General features: G+C 31.9%; 3 protein-coding genes and 1 non-coding gene across 5 annotated transcripts in view; 1 reads left to right on the top strand and 3 right to left on the bottom strand.

The window, feature by feature from the left end:
* LOC113521418 (rab11 family-interacting protein 4) overlaps positions 1–11,386 on the bottom strand; it is a 92,047-nt gene extending 80,661 nt beyond the window's left edge. Inside the window, exon 1 of the mRNA XM_031912679.2 lies at positions 11,057–11,386. The gene's annotated coding sequence lies outside the window, so the exon portion shown is untranslated. The remainder of the gene's footprint in view (positions 1–11,056) is intronic.
* A 679-nt stretch (positions 11,387–12,065) lies between these two features.
* Positions 12,066–22,278, top strand: part of LOC113521494 (mpv17-like protein) — an 11,558-nt gene continuing 1,345 nt past the window's right edge. The window contains exons 1-3 of one of the 2 annotated variants that reach the window (XM_052898947.1): positions 12,066–12,209; positions 18,441–18,609; positions 22,176–22,261. In XM_052898947.1, the coding sequence (XP_052754907.1) occupies positions 18,478–18,609; positions 22,176–22,261 (218 nt within the window). In that variant the 5' untranslated portion in view covers positions 12,066–12,209; positions 18,441–18,477. Of the gene's footprint in view, positions 12,210–14,188; positions 14,410–18,440; positions 18,610–22,175; positions 22,262–22,278 lie in introns of those variants that run through there. The other variant, XM_052898946.1, reaches the window with a different exon arrangement.
* Positions 19,604–22,278, bottom strand: part of LOC113521420 (uncharacterized) — a 14,667-nt gene continuing 11,992 nt past the window's right edge. Inside the window, exon 9 of the mRNA XM_052899046.1 lies at positions 19,604–20,290. The gene's annotated coding sequence lies outside the window, so the exon portion shown is untranslated. The remainder of the gene's footprint in view (positions 20,291–22,278) is intronic.
* Positions 21,223–21,304, bottom strand: Trnal-aag (transfer RNA leucine (anticodon AAG)). Its single transcript has one exon. It is a non-coding gene; the product is annotated as a tRNA-Leu (tRNA).

Genomic DNA, 22,278 nt, shown 5'->3' with positions numbered 1-22,278 from the left:
AATTCGATTGTGGCAAAATCATCAATTTTGATTTAAAGACATAATTACTGAATCAATTCCTGACCAACCGACCAGTCTGACAGCACAATATATTTTTAGTTAAAAAAAATGGGTTTATGAATGCCGAAATTATAAGGTAAACCTTAAAAAGTATAACAGAATTGAGATACCCATCATTTTGTTAAGCCTATTAGAAATAATATACCTTTAGACCACTACGTTCTCCATAAATTCAAAATGTTATGAAGATATTTTACCATGACCGTTATTGTGTATTATGTGCTCATTCATGGTTATTTTCTTGTCTATAAGCTACGGTTATTACTTTCCATCAAGCAGGTTGTCTATTCCTTTGCCTTTACAAGTTAAAAAAAATGTTTCTTGTAGAAAGTTGTCAATTTCAGTTTAGTCACGAATAATCACCATGGGATTCAATTTATTATACACTAGTTTTTATTCATGACTTTTTCTACGTCACCGAAATATATAGATTGATAGGAATGATAATTATCCTAAATCTTTATTTATCCATATTACCTTTGGCAAATAACAAAAATATTTTTGGTTCCAATAAAGATTATTATTATTAAATTCCATGACGATTAGTTGGACTATTGAAGCGTCAAGTATTAATAAACAAACTTAGGAAGAAGGAACTGCTAGTAGCAGTGACAAGTGACCCTATTGCTAGAAAAGTAGCCTGTTAGGACTATCTCTACGCTATCGCCCTAGAAACTATTCTTAGTTAATTTTTGATGAATTAATTCGTCATGATAGTGACCTATTTTGTCCTCACCTTACATGCTTCACTGGGACACCAGTTATAGTACAGCCAGCGCATATAGTACAGGCGGAGTTTCAATCCATTGTCATCCGTTAAAAAATAATCGAAATATAACGAATTCCGTTCTATTTTTACAATATTAGTATACATTTTCTTAATTGAACTATTAGATATGTACCTAATATCTGGAACAGTTGCTTCCAAATAATTTTTGTCAAGGTTAACACTGGAAATGGCTTTGCACTGAAACAAAAGTGTGCTATGTAGACACTATGTCAATACAGCGACTATGTTGAATGTTTGTTCAGGTGTTAGTGGAATACAGCAACCTTAGTTAGACTTTTTGTATTCTTGATTAAATAAGTAATATGTATGTACGGTGTAACCTTGCTATGCGATATTAAAGTAGGTATGCTATAAACTGTGAACACGAAACAACGAAATGTTTTTAGTTTAACTTTAATATCTATTTATTTTGTAAAGATTTTAAGAAACTACAATTAAACCTGGACTTTTTAAAAAAATGTGTAAAATTGAGTATTTTTTTTTTTCAATTATTACTAAAAATATCGATTTACAATTGCTGAAAATTTTGTAGATCGATTCTTTGTAAGAAGGAGATTGCCAATTCGTTTGAATTTTGTTTTGTTACACGTCGATGGTGTCAATTCGTTGTTGTTAAACAAAAACTACTTGTACATACGCAAGTCTGGGTATAAAATTTGATATACTTAATATGTTATAATATTTTCAAAATAATGTGTCTAAAGACAATCAGTGTCTGTGTGTTCACGATTGAAGTAGATAGCTTTTTTAAGGTATAATAATCTTACCATATTGATTTAATTTTTTTAAAAATAACACAATAAACTTTATTTTAATACAAACGTTAGGAGCGACACATATATGAATATAGTTTTTTTTAAGTAGAATATATAACCATATATATTTAAAGTAAAAGTTTAAAGGCAACGATAAGTCTGTCGTCAGACCACAGGGCCTTCGAGTCGAATGATGATATCACAACTTGAATGGAAACGGGTTTCTTGTGACTCAGATACTTTAAGCACCGCGACAATGTTGCTTATATTTATTTCAGTCCAAACGAATGTAACAATGATGTTGCATTTTTGAATTAATAACTGTGATGATGTGAGGGATTCATAAAAAAAAAAAACAGATTTCTATAGGTAATTGAATATTTTTACATATTGATATTACAAAAATACTTGTACTCTACTACAAATTGTGATTATGTGTGTGAATGTTTTTGTAGTTTATAACTGCTATAATATGTCATTCACTCCATTAATATTTTTAACGATATTGAGTTGTAAAAAAATAAACAATTTTTTCGAATTACATTAATATAATAAATACATAAGTTTGTAACGACGAGGTAATGATTTGGATATTTGTTACCCTTTCACGCAGAACCTATTGAACAGATCTGAATGAAATTTGGTACACAGCTTATATCCTAACACACAACATTTATACTTTATATACGATTCACGCAGGTGAAGCCACAGGATAGACAGATAGTGCATAATAATATGGTTCTCTGAAAATACACGAAAGTTATAATTCAGTATCTCAATATATACACAATAGCTACAATATGTAAAAGCGTTGTTACTTTATTAGTGCTTCCTTTTCCTATTAGTTGTAAGATAGCCAAGGTAAATGTTAATTGAAAGGTAAGACAGTGAATACTAATGCAAGATATATTACATGTTTTAATCCTCGAGAAATGAAATTACATAAGTTGCCACAAACGTCTTAGAATAATGTTTGAAGTGAATCATCTTTATCGAGGGAGGTTGTTCACGTATGTCTCTTTAATAATAAAATAATATTTTTTTTATTTAGGTACGTTTTTAATGTAAAAACTTTTCTTACAATTTTTATGGTAAAGCAACAAATATTCAAGTATAAGAAAATTTAGATCAAAAATTCAATTTAGAATTTTTTTATAAAATGTTACTAAGTTATTTCGAAAGTAGTACCTAGTTTAATTCGTTTAACCCAAATTCAAATCTGTGACCAAAAACAAACAATGGTTGTGTTTAATCATGGTCATGGAATGCAAACCATTTAATTTCTGTAAGCAAGCATAACTGGTTGTGCAAGAGTGTCATCGCGGCATCCGTATAGCATATTCCTGTTGTAATTAGCGTTTATACTTCTATAGCGATAATGGAATAAAAGTATTAACCTTTGGATTTGTTTTGAAATAATGTGATGATTCTAATAGGTGAAAGTACATAAGGAATTAAAACGTACATAATTATTACATGCTGCTATTATTAATCGAATAATAAAATATAATCGTTGCTTACGATTCAGCTAAAAGTCGTGATAAAAGCCAATCGATATATTGGATATGGTATGGTCCCGTATCGAATACAATTAAAGTATTATGTTCCATTAAAATTCCTTGCTATTTACGTCAATTACAACATGAATGTTCGTTCACCTTGGTCGTTTACCTATACTTTTTGGCTGATCCAAACGATCCGTTCGACGTAGTGAGATGAAATCTTCGAGACTCACGATTGATAAAAATAGCATACTGAATAAATAGATTGTTCTTTATATTGCCACTTATTGTAAGGATTGAGTGGTGATATTTTCTTGTGTCAAATATTTCTAGATCGCCTTCTTATCTTATATTATTGTTGACATGGCTTAATGGGTAATAGGTTTAAATCCTCTTCGAAGCACGAAACTAACTATATTTACTAGTATTTCATTTTCTAAATGTATATAACAGTTCTATCTGATTTTCCATCTTAGCAGCATTTATATTCAACTTGTGAAGAAAAAATGATTTTTTGGAATTAATATCTTCCAATGTTTAATTAGTCAAAATGATCCCTTGAATAATATTTATACTCTTTTGTATAACATTTTGATTGTTTTTACATTGTAATATGCTATATCTGTTCACGGTGTATTTGCTTATCAATGTTATTTGATCCTAACACATGACAAATAAATGAAACGCCCCCTGCATTATCGGATTTATTGAATAAATTGTATTTAATATACGACTGAATAAAATTACATAAACAATTATTTAATGTATACTGATTATTCGAAACGGTGTAATTTGGGTTCAAATTTTAACTTAATTAATAAATAAAATAAAAGGGAGGTATGGTTAGGCATTTTTATCTACAAATGATTGCGATCTAATCTAAGAAATTACAGAAAGAGTGGTAGGGTTGTCGCTATAGTTCTATCTATTCGTTTCGAAGAAATTGTTAAACTTTGACCTTTCACTTTTTTTCAAAGAATTAATAAAATATTACGACTTGTGAAGTAAAGAAATAAAATCTATAGTAACGAATCTAGTTCAAGAAAATGGTTTATATTTGTCTTTTGAATCTAATGTAAAATAGCAGATATTTATAATCGTTCTATATTCTTTTCAATTATGTTTCTTCGTATGGTGATAAAGTAAAAGTCATAAAAAAATCATCTTAAATATTAACTGCAACTCTGTATCCAATCAATCCTACACTAGACTCATCAAAGAAAAAAATGTTACAAATACATACACAATAGCGCGACATTTTCTCAGCACAATGCAATATGGATGTGTATTGAGCCGATGAGAAAGCAGCTTTAACGGTGTTTGCTTCGATACATCGGTACTGCAGTACACATGACATTTTCTTTTCTCTGTAGAGAAAGCTCGAATATACAAAGGTACTTTGAAATAGCAAAGTTGTATTACTAAAATTCATTTCATATTAATATTTGAAGCAATACTTTCTTTAACAATAACTATTAGCCTGTGGTGATGGACATGGAATACTGGGGGTCATTAAATGAAATTCCGAATTTTCGGACTCAGTTTAATGTTTTGTTTATACCGAAATCGGACGTACGTATGGATGAACGGCATAGAATGGTTCACCCCTCCTATTCCGTGGGTGTTGTAAGAGATGACAAAGGGAGCTTAATGGTCAAGAAATAGACAGTAGCTTTAAAAACAACACTGAGGTTACCAACCTGCTTGCCAAGTATGGCAACTACTGGCAAAACCCTCCAAGTAGGAGGCTTATCTTCAGCAGTGGATAGCAGAGGGCTGATATGATGATGATGTATGGATGCAAGTTTGTTAAGAGGTAAACATCCAAAAACTATAGAAGAGATTTGAATAATATTTTGGTACACGGATAGGTTATTATATTCTTAGGTTACATAGAAAATAGGATACTTTATATACTGATTCATGCTGCGAATTACAGTTAGTATTCTACAAAATTCTTAAACACAACTTTCTAAAGTATAATTTTACTTATAAAAACACCCTAATATGTCTCGTGAGCAATGTTCCGCGACATTGAAACTGAGGTGTTGCGGAAAGGGGACTGAGGCACTCAGTTTTTGTAAGGCTTCCTCGCTCGCGAGACATCGTGGGAAATAAAGGGTCCGCCCTTCCGTTGCATTCCCAACGGAATAACAACGTCAATTGGGCAATAACCTTATAAACAATGGTATTGAAGACACATACCTACCTCGACAGAGTCGTATCATAAAATATTGTCAGCAAGCAGGTATTTTTCCATATCTAATTATATTGTATCAGTGATCATTTCATACAATTGTATCATTTACAGTAAATAAGAAAACAGTATAATTACGTCAGTATTCTGGTTTTAAAATTAAGAGGAGGATCCTGTTTAAAGTATGCTAGATATGTAGACCAGACTTTAAACAGGAAAAACCAGCCTAAATATTCGTGTCAAAAATGGGCCAAATAAATGTTCTTTGTACCTACAGTGATGTAATCTAATCTCATTTTTAAAGCAATAAGCTCTAATGTGTTCTAATACTGGGTTAGTCATAATAGGTATACCAAACCCAAGTCCACTGTGGATGAAATATAATGAAAAAATGAAAATAAGTTTTGAACTTTTCATAAAGATCATATATTATATTATGCAGTAACGTGATCAATCGATTACATAATAATATAAAATAGTATAAAAGATTTATAAATTATTTTCAGATTTCGAATAAGCTTTTATTTGCTCTGGACTTTGGCTTAGTTTATCCTTAAACTGTGACGTTTCATGCTTATTACTTACATGAAGTGAAAACATCAGTAAGAAGTACATCGACTTTTCTTTTTAGGCAACTCTCTATATTATATATTTTTCACGGTTTCGCTTACGTGAATCAGTATATATGTATATCTAACGCATGTTAAGTAATAAAATACAAATATCCAAACATCTTAATTTTACGGTGTATGGATATTATCTAAAAACAGCAAATATTACATGGTTTATCTTATGGGAAAGGTGTAGATTCAAGAATGGACTGAAGTCGGCTTATATTAATCACTGTAGTGATTTATGTATACAAAGCTGTCCACTTTTAAATATACAATATAAATCACCGGAAATGAACCAATAAGAAAAGAACAAAAACCACCGACAGCGCTATTTGTCTCTAAACACTTTCACTGTATCGTGCTTGTAAATAATCTACGTAATTTCTGAATTGCACTAACACCGAACAAGATTGGGAAACAAGATGAGCTGAAATTAAAGATTAAGTTGAAGCAACCGTTTTGTAAGATAAAAGATAATTTTATAGCTTAATTTAAAATTGCAAATGATTTACATCAATATGTAACGTTAACGTTGTTTTATTAGAAATTTTACAAGATGTAGTCTGCGGCGTTTCCTGAATTAGGAAAACGTAATATAATTTATACATATATGTCTATATGTACATATTATTCTCTTGATATAATATAAGCGTGATTTGTTTTTATATAACTGGTAATAGCAAGCAAACAAACGGCCTACCTATTAAAAAGTGGTAACCGTCGTCTATAGACATGAACAGTACTATGGACATTATGCCTACATTGTAGCATCTATGAGATTGCGATTTCTAAGGATTTAGGTGGTGTGCCTTCTAAACTACCATGTAATTTCATGTTAATAATATATTAGTGGGATCAGTGACTAGTTTTACTAAACAACATGATAGACTGTTACAAATGTTAATAGGCTAGGCACATGTTTAATCACGCGGCTAGCCGTACATGCTCAGCCACTAAGCGTAGTTTATAAACTGAGAGCGAAGTTAGTAAACACACAGTCATTTCGATTGACGATGTGCTCATATTTTTCAACATCTCAGGCGGGATGTTTTTTTTTTTTATATTTCAACCTGGTGTGTTAATCTTGAATAAATTCCAATAAATCGATATTAAGACGTTTTGCACTTACGAATTTCAGTATTAGCAACATAATTGTTTTATGCAACTTAGAATGGCAAACAAGCTGACAACCTGATGGAAAATGGTATCTGTCGCCTACAGACTGGTAATGGTATATATAATGGTTCCATATTGTTCTGATAGATGCATATTAGTACCTATAACTTTTCAACGAAAACTATTGTAAACGGATTCCAATTATAACTTAATTCCTAATAGTTGATTCAAGAGTTGATTGATAATCCGGCTCGCAGATGTTGATGATGATACAAGATGATGGCTAGTAATTGACACGCTTAGTAGGCGCATTGGCAACCGTAGTTAGCCTTTGGTGGTGTTTTAAGAGGGACGCTGCTGCCCATTTCGTTTGTTTTAAGAGTTTGTTTAACTATATCTATTTTCAGGTCCCAATAAATATGGTGATTAATTAATTGTTATATTTAATGAAAAATAGAATTTTAAAAACCAAACTGCGGTTGCCTGTCTGCCTGCCAAACGAGACAACTACTGGCAAAACTCCCCGAATGAGGAAGGCTTATGCTCAGCAATGGATAGTTAACGATCAAAATGAAATGTCATCGAAACTACATAAATTCAAAATTTTTAAAACAATACAACTGATTTTTTTTAACACATATTTATATATTTCAGGAACACCAACATCATCAGCCACGCTGGCTGGCATAAAGTGAGGCATAGTTTCAACATGAAAAAATCAAAGTATAGTTAAATATTCACGCCTTGGCGCCATGAGACACTAAACTCCATAGATTTGTAGGTAACAATGTGACATTGCTGTGTGGAGCCTCAATAAATCCGTTACATCCGTCTCGAGACAATACTGTGAATCTGCATTGTTGCAGAAAACCTTACATTTTTACATTCGACAACATCATTTTACTCCCTTACAGTTCTCTTATTGTTATTACGTATTGTCTTCTATGACGAAAATAATAATGTGGAAAAAATTAAATATCTTTTTATTGAAGTGAAATTTAAGAAACTGAGAGTGTTTTAAAACAATGCTATGTTATGTTAAAAACTTTTGAATATGAATATGTGAATTTTAATTTCTAGTCTCTTTAACTATGGAAAGAAAACATTATTTGGATGCAGAGCAAGCAAAATTATATAACCATGTTTTGTTATTTATATGATTTTTTAATAGGTGTCGTTTTGAAATAATAAAAATGTAAATAGTTAACACTTATACATAATTAAGGGAAATTTAAAACAAAATGAGAGCTTGCCATAAGAACAATAGTTGCTAAAACAATTTGTTTTAGAATTATTGATTATTTGTTTATTCTGGCAACATGCTAAAACTGCTGCACCAAATTGAATACGGTTTTCAGAGTTGTGTTTCGGGAAGATCTGGTAATAACCAGACTTTATCTGGTGTAGGTATGTTTTATTTCAAATGCCATCTAGAATTGGTAACCTACTTGGAAAAATCTACGCGTACGAAGTAGCGGACAAAAGCTTGTTTACTATAAAACGAGGTAAAAGTACTAACTTTAACTAAGTATTTATATGCAGTAAAATGTAACAAATATACCTACTCCTTAATAAGTTAAGTTATACCTAGTTGCGGGTAAATAATACACAATTCGACAAGGATAATTAATAAATAATAATAGCTATTTATAAATATATGTAGGTACCATTATGTACTGTAAAATTAAATCAGAATTTACTAGTCACTGTATTTCTAATTTTGTGCACACTTCTTATTAAAAATTTCCTATTTTTGCAAACTTATTTAGTATCCAGCTGTAACAATTTCACGTAGGTGAAGCAGTTACCACTTTAAATTTTACTTATAATATTATTGTTACTATTCATGCTAAAATGACTCACTGGATTTGAATGAAATTTGGTCCACAGTAAGTTCATATCCTAACTTAACGGACAGGACATTTTATATATTGGTGCAGGCAAACAAAGCCTTGCGAAACAGTCAGTCTGTATGTAAATCTACCTCTACTATAACAGTTAAGGTATATGCAAGGTAATATATGCTAGTGAGAAGTCACACCATGTTCCGCTATCTAATTTTCATTTTATAGAGGAAGATTTACAAGTAGGTATTCTATGTAACTTATAAGTATTCAAGAACTTGCGTGTACTTATTTTATATGCTATATACGTATATCGGCGAATAATAATAGCTACGTTTGTTAGGTCGGTAAGTATATAATGTAATTAGATTCTGTAATCTCATTAGTAATATAATTAGGCAGATACCTTCTTACGTCTATGTCACATGAGCGTCTGTAGTAATTTAATTAATGAATATTTTCATTAATAAAAAACAAGTGTTGAAAATAATTCAGTTTATTTCATATTAATGAATAAGTAAATTCAACTATTAATCCCAACAATACAAGTTACGGTTAACACCACGGGGCATTTCGTTTTTTTTTTGTAGGCAAAAATTTTTTTGTCCGCGTCTTTACCTGTACAGGAACGTCACAATGACGCGCTAATAGCGTGAATCAGAGATGCATCAAAACATTCGCTGTGAATTTGATTATAATTTCGGCCAAATAACTAAATAGTTACAACACTCATGCGAGCATTGATGATGATGATGATTGATTAATGATGAAATTTAGTAATTAAATGATTACCAAATTTCATTTAGCTACATAGCTATTAATAGCGTATTATAATTAACAAAATGCTACTAATTTAATGATTTTTTTTTCTAATTGCAGTGTTGTACTATTTCTGGTAACAGGTTTTCGTGCTAGATTAGAAAAAAATTGAGCTAAACTATATTATACTATATGCCTATTATTGTGCTTATTATTTATAAAATAGAGAAAAAGAATCGCAAAAGTAATAAATAAAATATAAGAAATGGCTAACATTGTACTTAATTTCGGTTGTAATTGAAAAAAATTTTTTTTTCGACGACTTATTATTTAGATCTATTTACTAAATAAAAATACAAGGAGCTAGATCAGAAAAAGGGCTAGATCTAACCTGAAATGGTTAATTTAGCAACAGTAATAAACTGATACAACTTTTAGGGTTATTCGTTTTTCCTAATAACTACTAGTTATTTTTATTTATTACTTATCCGGTAAAAATATTTGTTTTTATTCTTTATTCACACCCTGGGAAGGTGTTTGAATGAGGAGTATGGTTACCTATTCAAATCAACCTATTTTTTGTTGTCATAAAACTAACATTTAGATATAATTGAATAGAAGCATGCAAGCAGGTAGTAGAGTAAACAATTGATAGCTCTCCCCTTTTTTAACGTATTGCACTTGACTGCGTCTGCACAATCGATGCACCTGACAATGGACTATGAAAACGTGCTTTTATTACGATTTAATTTACGGATTTTGTAATAATACATGTTTATCAGGATGATGTTAGGCGATGACTATTTTTTTAATAGTCTGAGAATGATGATGACGATGATGATAATTATATGCATACAAATATTATAAACATTTCCGTATTAAGGTAGGTATTTGTTTATTTAAATAACACGCCCATTAATTACTAGTATTATAATTCTTTAGTCCTCAATTTAAGAGTGAGATAGTGTATTATAAGCTTCGTTGTAAGAAACAAAATAACAAACATCTACAATCACAGCCAGATCCAAACTAACTTAAACTTCGTTTCCTAAATAAGAAAAGTAAAAAATCAGGGTCTCGTTTACGCAAACATTCGTGCCTACCATTGTGCCATAAAGGTCGCAGCTAAACCATAACATACAAACTTACATCTAAAAATGATAATGATGTAGGAATATACTGAATTAAAAAATATATATATAAAATATATGGTATTTCAAATAATACTCATACATTTTATATTAAAGAAAGTTATGAATGGATGAAATTTACTGTAGTAAACATAAAAGAAAGTAGAGTTGTAATGCAGAGACTTAATTAAAATTTTGCTCTGCGAAATCTGAGATTTCCATTTCACAGGCACTGCATGCAATTATAAAATAAACTAAATGTATGAATATAAACGAACTAGAAGCATACCTTGACTACTAATTGCCTCCTAAAATAAGAAAGGGCAGGGCAAGCAAGCGCTGTTGATGATGATAGAGCCTCCAACTCAAGGACCGAACGCACAACACAAGAAAAACTTGTTGTCACTGTTTCGAAACGCATCAATTATATACAAAACTGGCACAATATTTGTAGCTCACTGTTTTTAATACAGATGATGCCAATTTTATAAAATAAATTCATAAAACGCAGAGCTCGCTTCGTAGAAACGGGTTTTTATTTACGAATGTTAAAAATTACGCGCACAATCTACACACTTGCAGAATACGCTAGTGTACCGCGGTGACTGAATGTATAGTAAGACAGAGATAGATTCATGGCAAATGAAAGAGACAAATAGTTATGTGGGTGGGAGGACGATCGCTGTTTCAAGAATGCACACTGGTCTACTTTCCCAGTGTAAACGTTGTGAATATTTCCTTTTGCGTTTGAAGTTTGTGAATTCAAAATCAGATTTCAGTATATTTTTTACTAAGTATAGAAAACTATTTATTATATATATATTGTAGTAGTATTTTAGAAAAAAAGTCAAGAATTAGAGTAGAAAATTAAAATAATAGAAGATAGAGACGAGCAAAGCGTACTAAATAATATAAATTTTTTACCTAATAATTTTCTTTATTTATATAAATTATTAATTTAATAATGATAACAATATAAAGTTACAAAGTTGTACAATATTTTGCCTTTATCAAAACTACTCTTACAAAAAATAATTGCGCAAATATCTTTAATTATATTCAAATTTAATATAAAAGTAATTTTAAATACGGAGGAATTTTACATTAAAATAAAAGGTATAAAAGTAAAGTTGTATTAAACAAAATATTTCTTGCAACCATCTGTTGAATGTTTTGTCCACGCTACCTCTTTGTCGGCGCACAGTGCGGCCGTACCTCCTGTTACCTGGTACCGCGACCGCGGCGCCCCGCAACACCTACCTCACGCCGCACGATTCAAATTTTACGATCCACTACCATAAAGTTCAGCTTTGTCTATCTAAGTTAAGAAGAAACTAAGGGATTCGCAAATTTTACATATCTTATTTAAATTCAAAATATTATATACAAATTAAATAGTAATAGTTATCGTCACGAGATACTTCATTATAATTTGTTTTAAGGTACGTTTTATGGTAGGCTTCTTTAAGTTTATATAATAGATACTTCGAACATTATACACCACAGAATTCTTATGTCGTATAAAGTTTTAAAATATACCTAAATAAAACTTATAGTAATTTATTAATTTAGTTTTGAGTAATATATTTAATAAAGATTCACGGATTTATTAAATGTGAAATACTGGCTCTACCATAGACTGTACATAAATTTTTAGTTAAATATACCAAAGTGAAATTGTATTATTACATAAAATACGTATTTGCAATATCTTCAAAAGGGTTCTAAGGTGGTTCTTATAAAAATATCTATGTAAACCTGTCAGTGCAAATAAATTTAACTTATTTACATACGTTATAGGTCCTATCCTAATATAATAATATGTAATCTAAATTATATGGATAGTGTCTTCATACTAATGCTTCTAGAAACGGGTTATTTTTTTCATACAATTTTGCGTAATAAATAGTTTTGAGTGATTCCTTTATAACTTCCATATTGATTTTATCTTATAAATTTTGCACCTTTTTAATGTGGAAAAACTACTTTTTTCTATTAAGTAAATTATAAAGATATATTTAGAGAAGTGAAGACACAGTAAGAGCAAAAGAATCACAAGTAGATAACAATAAATGAATGGTGACGTAGAAAACATGTATAAAAATAAATTCAAATTATAAAAAAAATTAATTAAAAAAGGTGCACGTCACGGACATGCTTTGCTAATTATATTTGATATGAATAGTCTGGCAAAAAATATTGCTTTAGAATAAGCAAGAAACACATTTTGGTTCTGTAGATAAATAAGTGGAAATTTCCGATTAGCAATAATATTTTTTTTAATTCAAAATATGTACACTCATCAAGGTTATTCGGTTGTTTTTAAGGTTCAGATAATTATCATTTATTAGTATTTCAATGCGTCTATCTGCTATTAAAATTATTAATGTAAGAAAGAGTTTTGAAAACGTCAAATCTAAGCGGATTCTAGTTATTTCTGTAACCACTTGATTAGTGAGGGCGTTAGTTGGTAATTTCTTTTGTGAAAACATTGTAAAAAAAGTAACTTTATATATGTTACAGCAAAGGAAAGGGATTGTTGGGATTACTTGTAGTAACCCTATTACTAGCAATATACATACATATCAGGTCGACCTCCTCGTAGTTCCCCCTGGAAACCGTCGTGATTGATTTGTTATTGAATTTGTCACGATGGGCTAAATGGCCTGCTTCATCTTTACATATCATCTCTCACTGGTGCTCCGCCAGTATATACCGATAACGCAGGCGGGGTCACTATTACTTTATCATCCTATAAAAAAAAACACATCGCTTTATCATCAGATGGTCACGGGTTTCATTATCGTACAATAGAAACATTTGTATTCGCGAGTATGACTGTTTGTATCGATCTGGGTGTTTTTTATGTTATTACACTTACCATATTATTATTATGTATTTATAAGAAAAAATAAATATTTCTATTAGTTGTTTAATATCGATAGTACAAGATCTTTTAGTTTGGAACTAGATGGCGCTATTTGTCTAGTGGTATTTATTTATTTAATATAATTTTCGCCGTGTCGGCCCCAGTATAAAATAGGCCACCTCTTCCTTTCCCATAGGTGTCGTAAGAGGCGACTAAGGGAGGGCGAGGGATGGGCAGCAGCGTTTCTCTTAAATCATCTCTAAAGCCTAACTGCGGATGCCAATCCGCCTGCAAAGCGTGGCAACTACTGGCAAAATCCCCCAAAGTGGAAGCTTATGTTCAGCAGTGGACAGTTAAAGGCTGATATGATGATGATGATGATTACGTGTATAACATAAATCTAAACATAAGTTATAGACTCATTTGCTTATGTTTATATCTTAATATTAAAAAAACATAACTTTTATTGTTTGTTTGACCTTCCATTTGCATTTTATGTAGATCACTGGCTGTATTTATTTAATTATTCTATTGAAGTCAATTGACACAGCGTTGGGAACGTTAGTTCGCTCCGCATGATAGCTGATAAATGTCGTGTTTTTTTTTGTGTAACAAATAACCTAAAAATATATAAAAATATTAACTAACTCTCCTTTACGCTTCGCCTGTGTTGTGTTCACATAAATTTGTATGTTCTACATTTTAATTAATGCAATTTGCAGAATTATACAGTAATTTCTGCTATTTCCTAAAAAAAAAACGTTTCGTGTGAGGTAAGTCAGTCGCTCTTTAAATTATTAGAACGAGGAAGTAGGTAGGTAGTATGTAAATAGTATAATCTAAGGTAAATAGGCACATTGCGAATCTTATTATTCATGGCGCTGTATCATTTTTACTTTGCCTAGATACAATTATATGTATATATATGACTATATTAGTCTAATTATAAGTTTATAATATATAAATATATTAGGTATTGCTTTATGTTTGCTCAATTCATAAATGTACCGCCTACTTATTTCTCTGTTTGCCCAATAGTTGACTAGTAGAGAATAGCGTCCGGTATTAAGCCCGCCAAATGTACATAGAATTTCACTGTGCATTAAAGTTTAAATAAATACAATTACATGAAGGCAAATATATTTTTATATAAGTGTTATAAAGTTAAATATAATTAAATACATAGCTATTTTATGGAACTAATTTTAATTTGGAATGAAAGTTTTATAATTAAACTTAACGATGTTTATATATTAGAGAAACAGTATAATAATAAAAAATGTACATAATTTTAAATATACTTATTACATTTATGAGAGTATTATGCATTTATTTTTGCAAGCAAAAATAATATCGCGTCGTTATTATTCTATCTTTAACTACAGATATGGATTAAAGATAAAAGTTTGAGGGCTATACTTAGATATTCTTGATCTTTTTCTATTACCGCTTTACAGTTTATATTTTTTTTTGTCTGCGTAATTTAACAAAATGTATTTAGGTGTTTATTTACCGTTAGTATACAGTTATTTATAGTTAACGAACATTTCTGCTACTTTAATAATTATATAGTATCGCATTTTTGCAAAATATTTAACAATCTCTTCAACAATGTGACAATCATTCATAAATGTGAGTTCATAATTATATATCACCATAACGTACCTATGAGAGGCGAAGTGATTGCCACTACTAATAGGTACTTATACCCTATTCCATCAGGTCATTCTCCACGTGGTTCTCGCTGCAAACTATATCGGTTATTTCTTGTAGTACTTGCCATTCGTATTTCTACCGTGAAGCAGTTTTGTTTGCATTGCTGTGTTTCGATTTGAAGGGTGGGATATGGCGTGAATTTACCTGGTGAAGGAATGGCAACGCATGGGGGGTATCACGGGCGAAACAGTATACTCTGTTATGTCCATGGTACTGCTCATGTCTATAGGCGACGGTTACCACTTTCTATCAGGTGGGCCGTCAGCTTGTTTGCCATTCTAAGTTGTATAAAAAAAAATACAAAATTCCTAATCTTTTTTACAACTGTTCTAATCGAAGTGGCACCGTTTCACTTTATATTTTGAGTAATAAAACTTTGTAGACTTGTTAGCCAATGATTAGATATGATATGACTGTTCAGTACTGTTTCGTTTTTACCATCTCTTATCAGTTTTTTACACGGTGTTATCATAGAAGAACAAGATTTGTCTGAACATTCAGGCTCGCCACTTATCGACAATGATCAAAATTATTTTTTATTTGTTAGAATATTTAAAGAAAAGAAAGAATAAAGCTGAAATGATACAGGTAATAAAAGAGGCTCGGCAACATACCTATCATGGTCAAGTAGACTGCATGCTACGAGTATTTAAGATAAAAATCAAGTCTCCGGAACTGGCATGTACGAGGTCTGTCCGGAAAGTTATAAAAGTGTTCTGGAATGCGAGAAAGAGGAGTACAGTAGAATAAGCAAAAGAATTATGTAAACGAAACCCCGTCGCCCGCTTCCGTTGAAGAGCAGCGCGTCGTAGAAATGCTGTGAAGGAACGTTTCAGAGAGGGCAATTAATTAATAAGAGACAGTTGATGGAAAATTATATTTTTGTTTATTATTTGATCCATTACGGTGACCGAACACCCCCCCTTAACTGTCCATTGTAAATGAGATAAAAAAAGCTACGAATATAGGTCTCTACCATAAGTCAGGTTTTGTTTATTAAAAAATAAAATTATATTTAGTAGAATAAGCAATACATACATATATAATAAATATATGTTTATTAACTTAACTGTCCATTGTTGAATATAGGTCTCTACCATAAGAGGTTTTGTTTATTAAAAATTATATTTAGTAAATACATACATATATAATAAATATATGTATAACTAGCGACCCGCCCCGGCTTCGCACAGGTGCACATTACATCACATTACATTGGAAACCTCTAAAATTATCAGTGTTTCTCTACAATATTATGCATGTATTATACATATAAACCTTCCTCTTGAATCACTCTATCTAATAAAAAAAAAAACCGCTTCAAAATCCGTTGCGTAGTTTTAAAGACATAAAGCATACATAGGGACGGACAGACAGCGACAGCGACTTTGTTTTATACTATGTAGTGATGATACGGAATAATATTACTATTAACAACATCAAGTGTAAATTAAATAAATATTTCTTGCATGATGTTAATACAAGTCGAATAGTTTTAATGCACATATAATATTTAGCATTAATATAAACATACGTGGTTTCTGAATGCTAATATAACATACTTTCTATAATTCTGAATCTTTGTAATAATAAATAAATAAAAAAATACAGACTACTATATATTAAATATATGTTTGTCACTCTATAAAGCCAAGTTTCCTGAAATGAAGTGAAGACGATGAAACATTTATAATCATAAATAGAATGTAACCATGCATATAATAGAAGAGACTCAAATGACCTAATAATTGCTTCTTTCTGTATCACACAATATATAATAATACCTTATTAGGCACTTGCATTAACATTAAAATAAATAATTCGCTCAATTGCCAAAGTGACCAACGTGAAAACTTAAAACAATTAATACATACTCGTATAATAAAATCGTAACTGGTCACTGTCTGTACATGGAAGATATATAAGAAAAACTATTATAGGAAGGCTTTATAAACGCAATAGAACATTTTTTTTTTATTTAATTGTACGTTAATTATTCACTTGTCATTGTATATTTTTATTTATGGTGCAATAAAGAATTAAATAAATAAATACGTTTGTGCATGCTAATCTCAAAAACGTCTTAATCGATTCGAATGCGGTTTTCACTATTGCGTTGCGGTTTGCTCCATTTAAAATGAATTGTGTTTATTTTATTAGTTCGGTTCATAAACAAAAAATTGTATCAATATAAAGAATCACATATAAAATGCTATAAAATAACTGATTAGTTGACTTGGCTGAAACTTTATGAAGGTATATATATATATATCATATTTTAACTCATAGGATATTTTATATACCGATTCACGTGGGCAACACCGCAGGAAACTGCTAGTAAGGAATATGTCTTTATTTAAAAATTCTGCATGCGTATCTCTGATTCACTCGTGTTTTTGCGCCCCGGTAGTAGTATAGTAACCCCGCCTGCGCTAACGGTATACGTTGGCGGAATACTAGTGAGGGATGTCATATGAGAATAAGAGGGCAGGTTAGTTAGCTCATCGTCGTGAATACACTGCAATTTCACACGATGGTTTCTAGGGGGGACCACGTGGAGGTCGACCTGACAGCGTATATTGCTAACAATGGGACTGGTAGTCCGCATTACTAACAATACCTTCCCCCCGTATATCCTATGATATAACGAGTAGGTATACTAGGTACTTGTAACATTTTTCCATCAATTACACCGTTAGAATATGAAACTTAGAGTAGCAGTTTTGTTTACGGCCGACCTGAAGGAAAGTGTCTGCTATCACAAAAAAAAAAACGGTGACTCCATGGTACTTTTTATGCGTTACCATTATTCAGAGTACTAAGGTGTTGTGGAGTACAGGCCACATATGCTACCTATTCATAGTTTTTATTATTATTTACCAAATTCGAAATTGACACGCAACTCTACTATTTCCTTTTGGCCCTTCCCTTCATGGGCCTAGTCTTCTAAGTTTCTTCTATTAATATACACATAATTCCAATTTCTATTTCTGGCTTCTTTTATCGCCCATAGGTGTTATGTTTCCGAACCCTGTAATTTCACTTTCATTTCAGGTTCTATAAAATATATGTTTTGTTTGGTTCCAAGATTTGGTCCTTGTACCTAATAACCTCGTCTGAGACCAATGGCGGCGAGGTTAGCGAGCTGGTGGCGGGAGTCGCTTCGTCGACGTCCAGTGATCACCAACACTGTGGTTTACGCTACATTCTACACAGCCGCCGAGCTTTCACAACAAACATACAACAAGATATATTCGGTAAGACTAGTGCTGAATTTATCAATAAGCCCTTGAGCTCGCGGCCTAAGGGAAACCAAACAAGGGGCGACAGATTCTTTTTATCTACTTTTTTTTTGGGATTTTTGTTTTTAACACGTCAATCCCGAGAGGAGGGGGGTGATTGTTAGTAATGCGGAATATCTGTTCCATTACTAGCGATAAACCCTGTCAGGTGGACCTCCACATGGTCCCCTCTGGACACCATTGTGCTATATTCCAGGTGTATTCATCACAATGGGCTAACTGACATGCATTTCCATTCTCATCTATCATCCCTCACTGGCGCCCCGTCAGTGTATACCGTTAGCGCGGATGGGTTTACCATTCCATTATCCATTAAAAAAATATGTCAATCCAATAATGTTTAAACAGGTTATCGTACAACTATAACGACTTAATTCCACTTACTAATTCGCTTAAGCACAAGGCAATTTTGGCAGTAGGAGCATGCATTATGTTCTGAACAAAACCCATATCAAATTAATGTTAAATGTTTTTAAATATTTCTCTTTCACTTTGGTTCCTATTACATTCCCCTGGGGACGGCAGATTTTGCAAACATAAAATCCCGTAAAGAAAAAAATTTAATATCACTTTACGCTCCTATTATTAAATCGCTAGTTGATTCATTCAATCACTTTGCAATATATATGTATTTTATCAATCCACATAAACGCCTATATAAATAGATACAAGTGACAGCCTCTCTTCTTCCTAGAAAGGCGGTATTCTACCGCCCTTCTAGGAAGGAGAGATGTCTATAATTTAGACGAATATAAAATCTGGTACTAGGTTAGGCATACGAGGTCTGTCCGGAAAGTTCGTATAAAAGTGTTCTGGAATGCGAGAAAGAGGAGTTAAGCGCAGGACCCCTTCCTTATGTACCTAACAATGCTTCAGTTCTTGTCTGACCGCCGTGCGGTGCGAAGTAAGTTACCTCTTAACGAAACCCCGTCGGCATGGAGCCCGCTTCCGTTGAAGAGCAGCGCGTCGTAAAAGTTTCTCTCGAAACTCGGCAAGAATGGCCGTGAAATTTTTGCCGATCTCAGAACAGTTTATGGGGATGATGCTGTGAAGGAACCAACCGTCCACAAGTGGCTAAAAAGATTCAGAGAGGGCCGAGAAAGCGTTCAAGATGACCCACGTTCAGGACGTCCTTCCACCTCACATTCCGACGAAAACGTGGAAAGAATTCGAACTTGTGTTAATGGGGACCGTCGTTTAACGGTCAGACAGGTGGCTGAAGAGCTTAATTTGGGCAAAACCGTGGTCCACGAAATTCTAAGAAACGAACTTCAAATGAAAAAATTTGCGCCAAGATCGTTCCGTGAGTTTTTGAGTAAAAATTCCATTACGGTGACCGAACACCCCCCTATTCGCCGGATTTGGCCCCGTGTGACTTCTTCTTGTTCCCAAAAACCAAATTGGTACTTCGGGGGCGGCATTTGGGGGACATAAATGAGATAAAAAAAGCTACGACGGGGCAGCTGAGAAACCTACAACCAGAGGACTTTCAAGGAGCCTTCTCACAGTGGAAACGGCGTTGGCACAAGTGCATTATGTCACAGGGGGAGTACTTTGAAGGGGATAAAATTGATTTACCTGAATAATTGTAAAATAAAATTTTTAAAAAACTTTTATACGTACTTTCCGGACAAACCTCGTATGTTTTTGATTGAAATGAAACAAAACAAGTAGATACTGTTTCACAAAAACTGCAATACCCAGAGAAAATTTATCATTTGCTAAAAGAAACATTAAAATCAGTTCTAGACTTTTAGGTACTTATAAAACAATTTTTTTTAATGGGTGATAATGGAATGGTAACCCCACCTGCGCTACCGGTATACGCTGGTGGGGCACCAGTGACTGATGATAGATGAGGATGAAAGCAGGTCAGTTAGCCCATCGTGACGAATTCCACTAGAATTAACCACGATGGTTTCCAGGGGGAACCACGTGGAGGTCGACCTGATAGGGTATATTACTAGCAATGGGTTCATTAGACCTATTATTAACAATCCCTTCCTCCCCTTATAAAACAATTGTAGTGACAAATTGACGGGCTCCCCTTTTTGAATTCGCTTTAAAATAATGCTTTATGTTACAATTAGTTATCTGTACGTGGGCCTAGATCGTAGATTTAGAATAAGTAACTACTCACGAATTTATATTATTTTAAATTTTTCTCTCGGAATTAATATATCAGTTTTTGGCGTGGCCGGTTCTAAATTGATATTTTATGAAATTAATTATTGGGATAAATATAAAGTATGTATTTTTTTCGGCATTGTCTAATTTAGTTGTCTGTATATAGTATTATACTGTTTGTATCTATGCTAATCTCTAGCTTAAACTGTGTGTCCATCCGTGACTCGCAATTATAACTTTATGAATAGAACTCAATATGTTTTTTATTTAAAAATGTATTTACACAATATTAGCTACATTTTACTACTATTTGTGATTTTACAGAAATTGTTTCATTTTGTCATCAATCTTTATGCTATCCTAGTTACGTTATTTTTTATAAATTTTATAACCATTATACGGAATATTAGAAGAAATATCTAATAAATGTTACAAAAACAATGGCAGCGGTGGGATTCGAACCCACGCCTCCGAAGAGACTGGTGCCTTAAACCAGCGCCTTAGACCGCTCGGCCACGCTACCGATGATGCTTCCAACTCTATGTTTACATATCTATCTATTACGATTGAAATATAGGTCACTGTCTAAATTTAAAGGCAAATATTTTTTTAAGAATTTAACATCAGTTTCTTAGACATTGGTGTTGGATGGTTACCATGTTGTACACGCAAACCTTTAGCATCTATGTTGCATAGAGTGCGGGTTAGTCCCAACAGTTTTTTTAAAACTATAGTTGGGAAGCTAAAGAGTTCAGTTTGAAAACATTAGTTTACCCTCCAAAAATAAAATTCATATAAAAATAATTGTACATACCTACTACCCTTTTGCTGTTGCTTCGTACGCATGGCTTTCAGAGTTAGGAAAACAAATAAAATAGATCAATTTCTAGAAGACTTATAAGATTTATACTGGAATTTAATTTAGATTTTTAAGAACAGAACTGTGAATTTCGTATCCATTTTGATGCAGTAGTTTTTGCATGACATGGATCAACATACATATATACAGACAGACATATATATATATATATATATATATATATATATAAACTAATAAAAGTAACACAAGTTGTTAATAATAATGTTATTATAGCAGTATATTATAGAATTAAGGTCTAAATTTAAATAGTTCCTGCATGTAACTATATATATATATATATATATATATATATATATATATATATATATATATATATATATATATATATATATATATATATATAACTTGATGTAATATGAGACAATAAGTAAATACTATTGATTGCAAAAATTATTCAATCGATATATAATTGGTGAAAATATTGCAAAACCTATCCATAAAGTATATTATAATCAAAACTCGAACCTCCTTCTGTCTGGAGATGGTTGATAATTTGTTTAATGGAACGTTTCAGCCCAAGAAACCTGACATGGACTTTGCAGCCGCGGGCCGAATTGTCTCAGTCGGGAGCAGTCTTTACGCCCCCACACTATATTACTGGTACATGAATTCTGATA

Source organism: Galleria mellonella, unplaced genomic scaffold (assembly GCF_026898425.1).
Source record: "Galleria mellonella isolate WM207_F2 unplaced genomic scaffold, CSIRO_AGI_GalMel_v1 utg55, whole genome shotgun sequence".
NCBI classification, from domain to species: domain Eukaryota; kingdom Metazoa; phylum Arthropoda; class Insecta; order Lepidoptera; family Pyralidae; genus Galleria; species Galleria mellonella.
The sequence above is the reverse complement of the archived record's forward strand: the minus strand, read 5'-3'. Positions and strand labels throughout refer to the sequence as shown.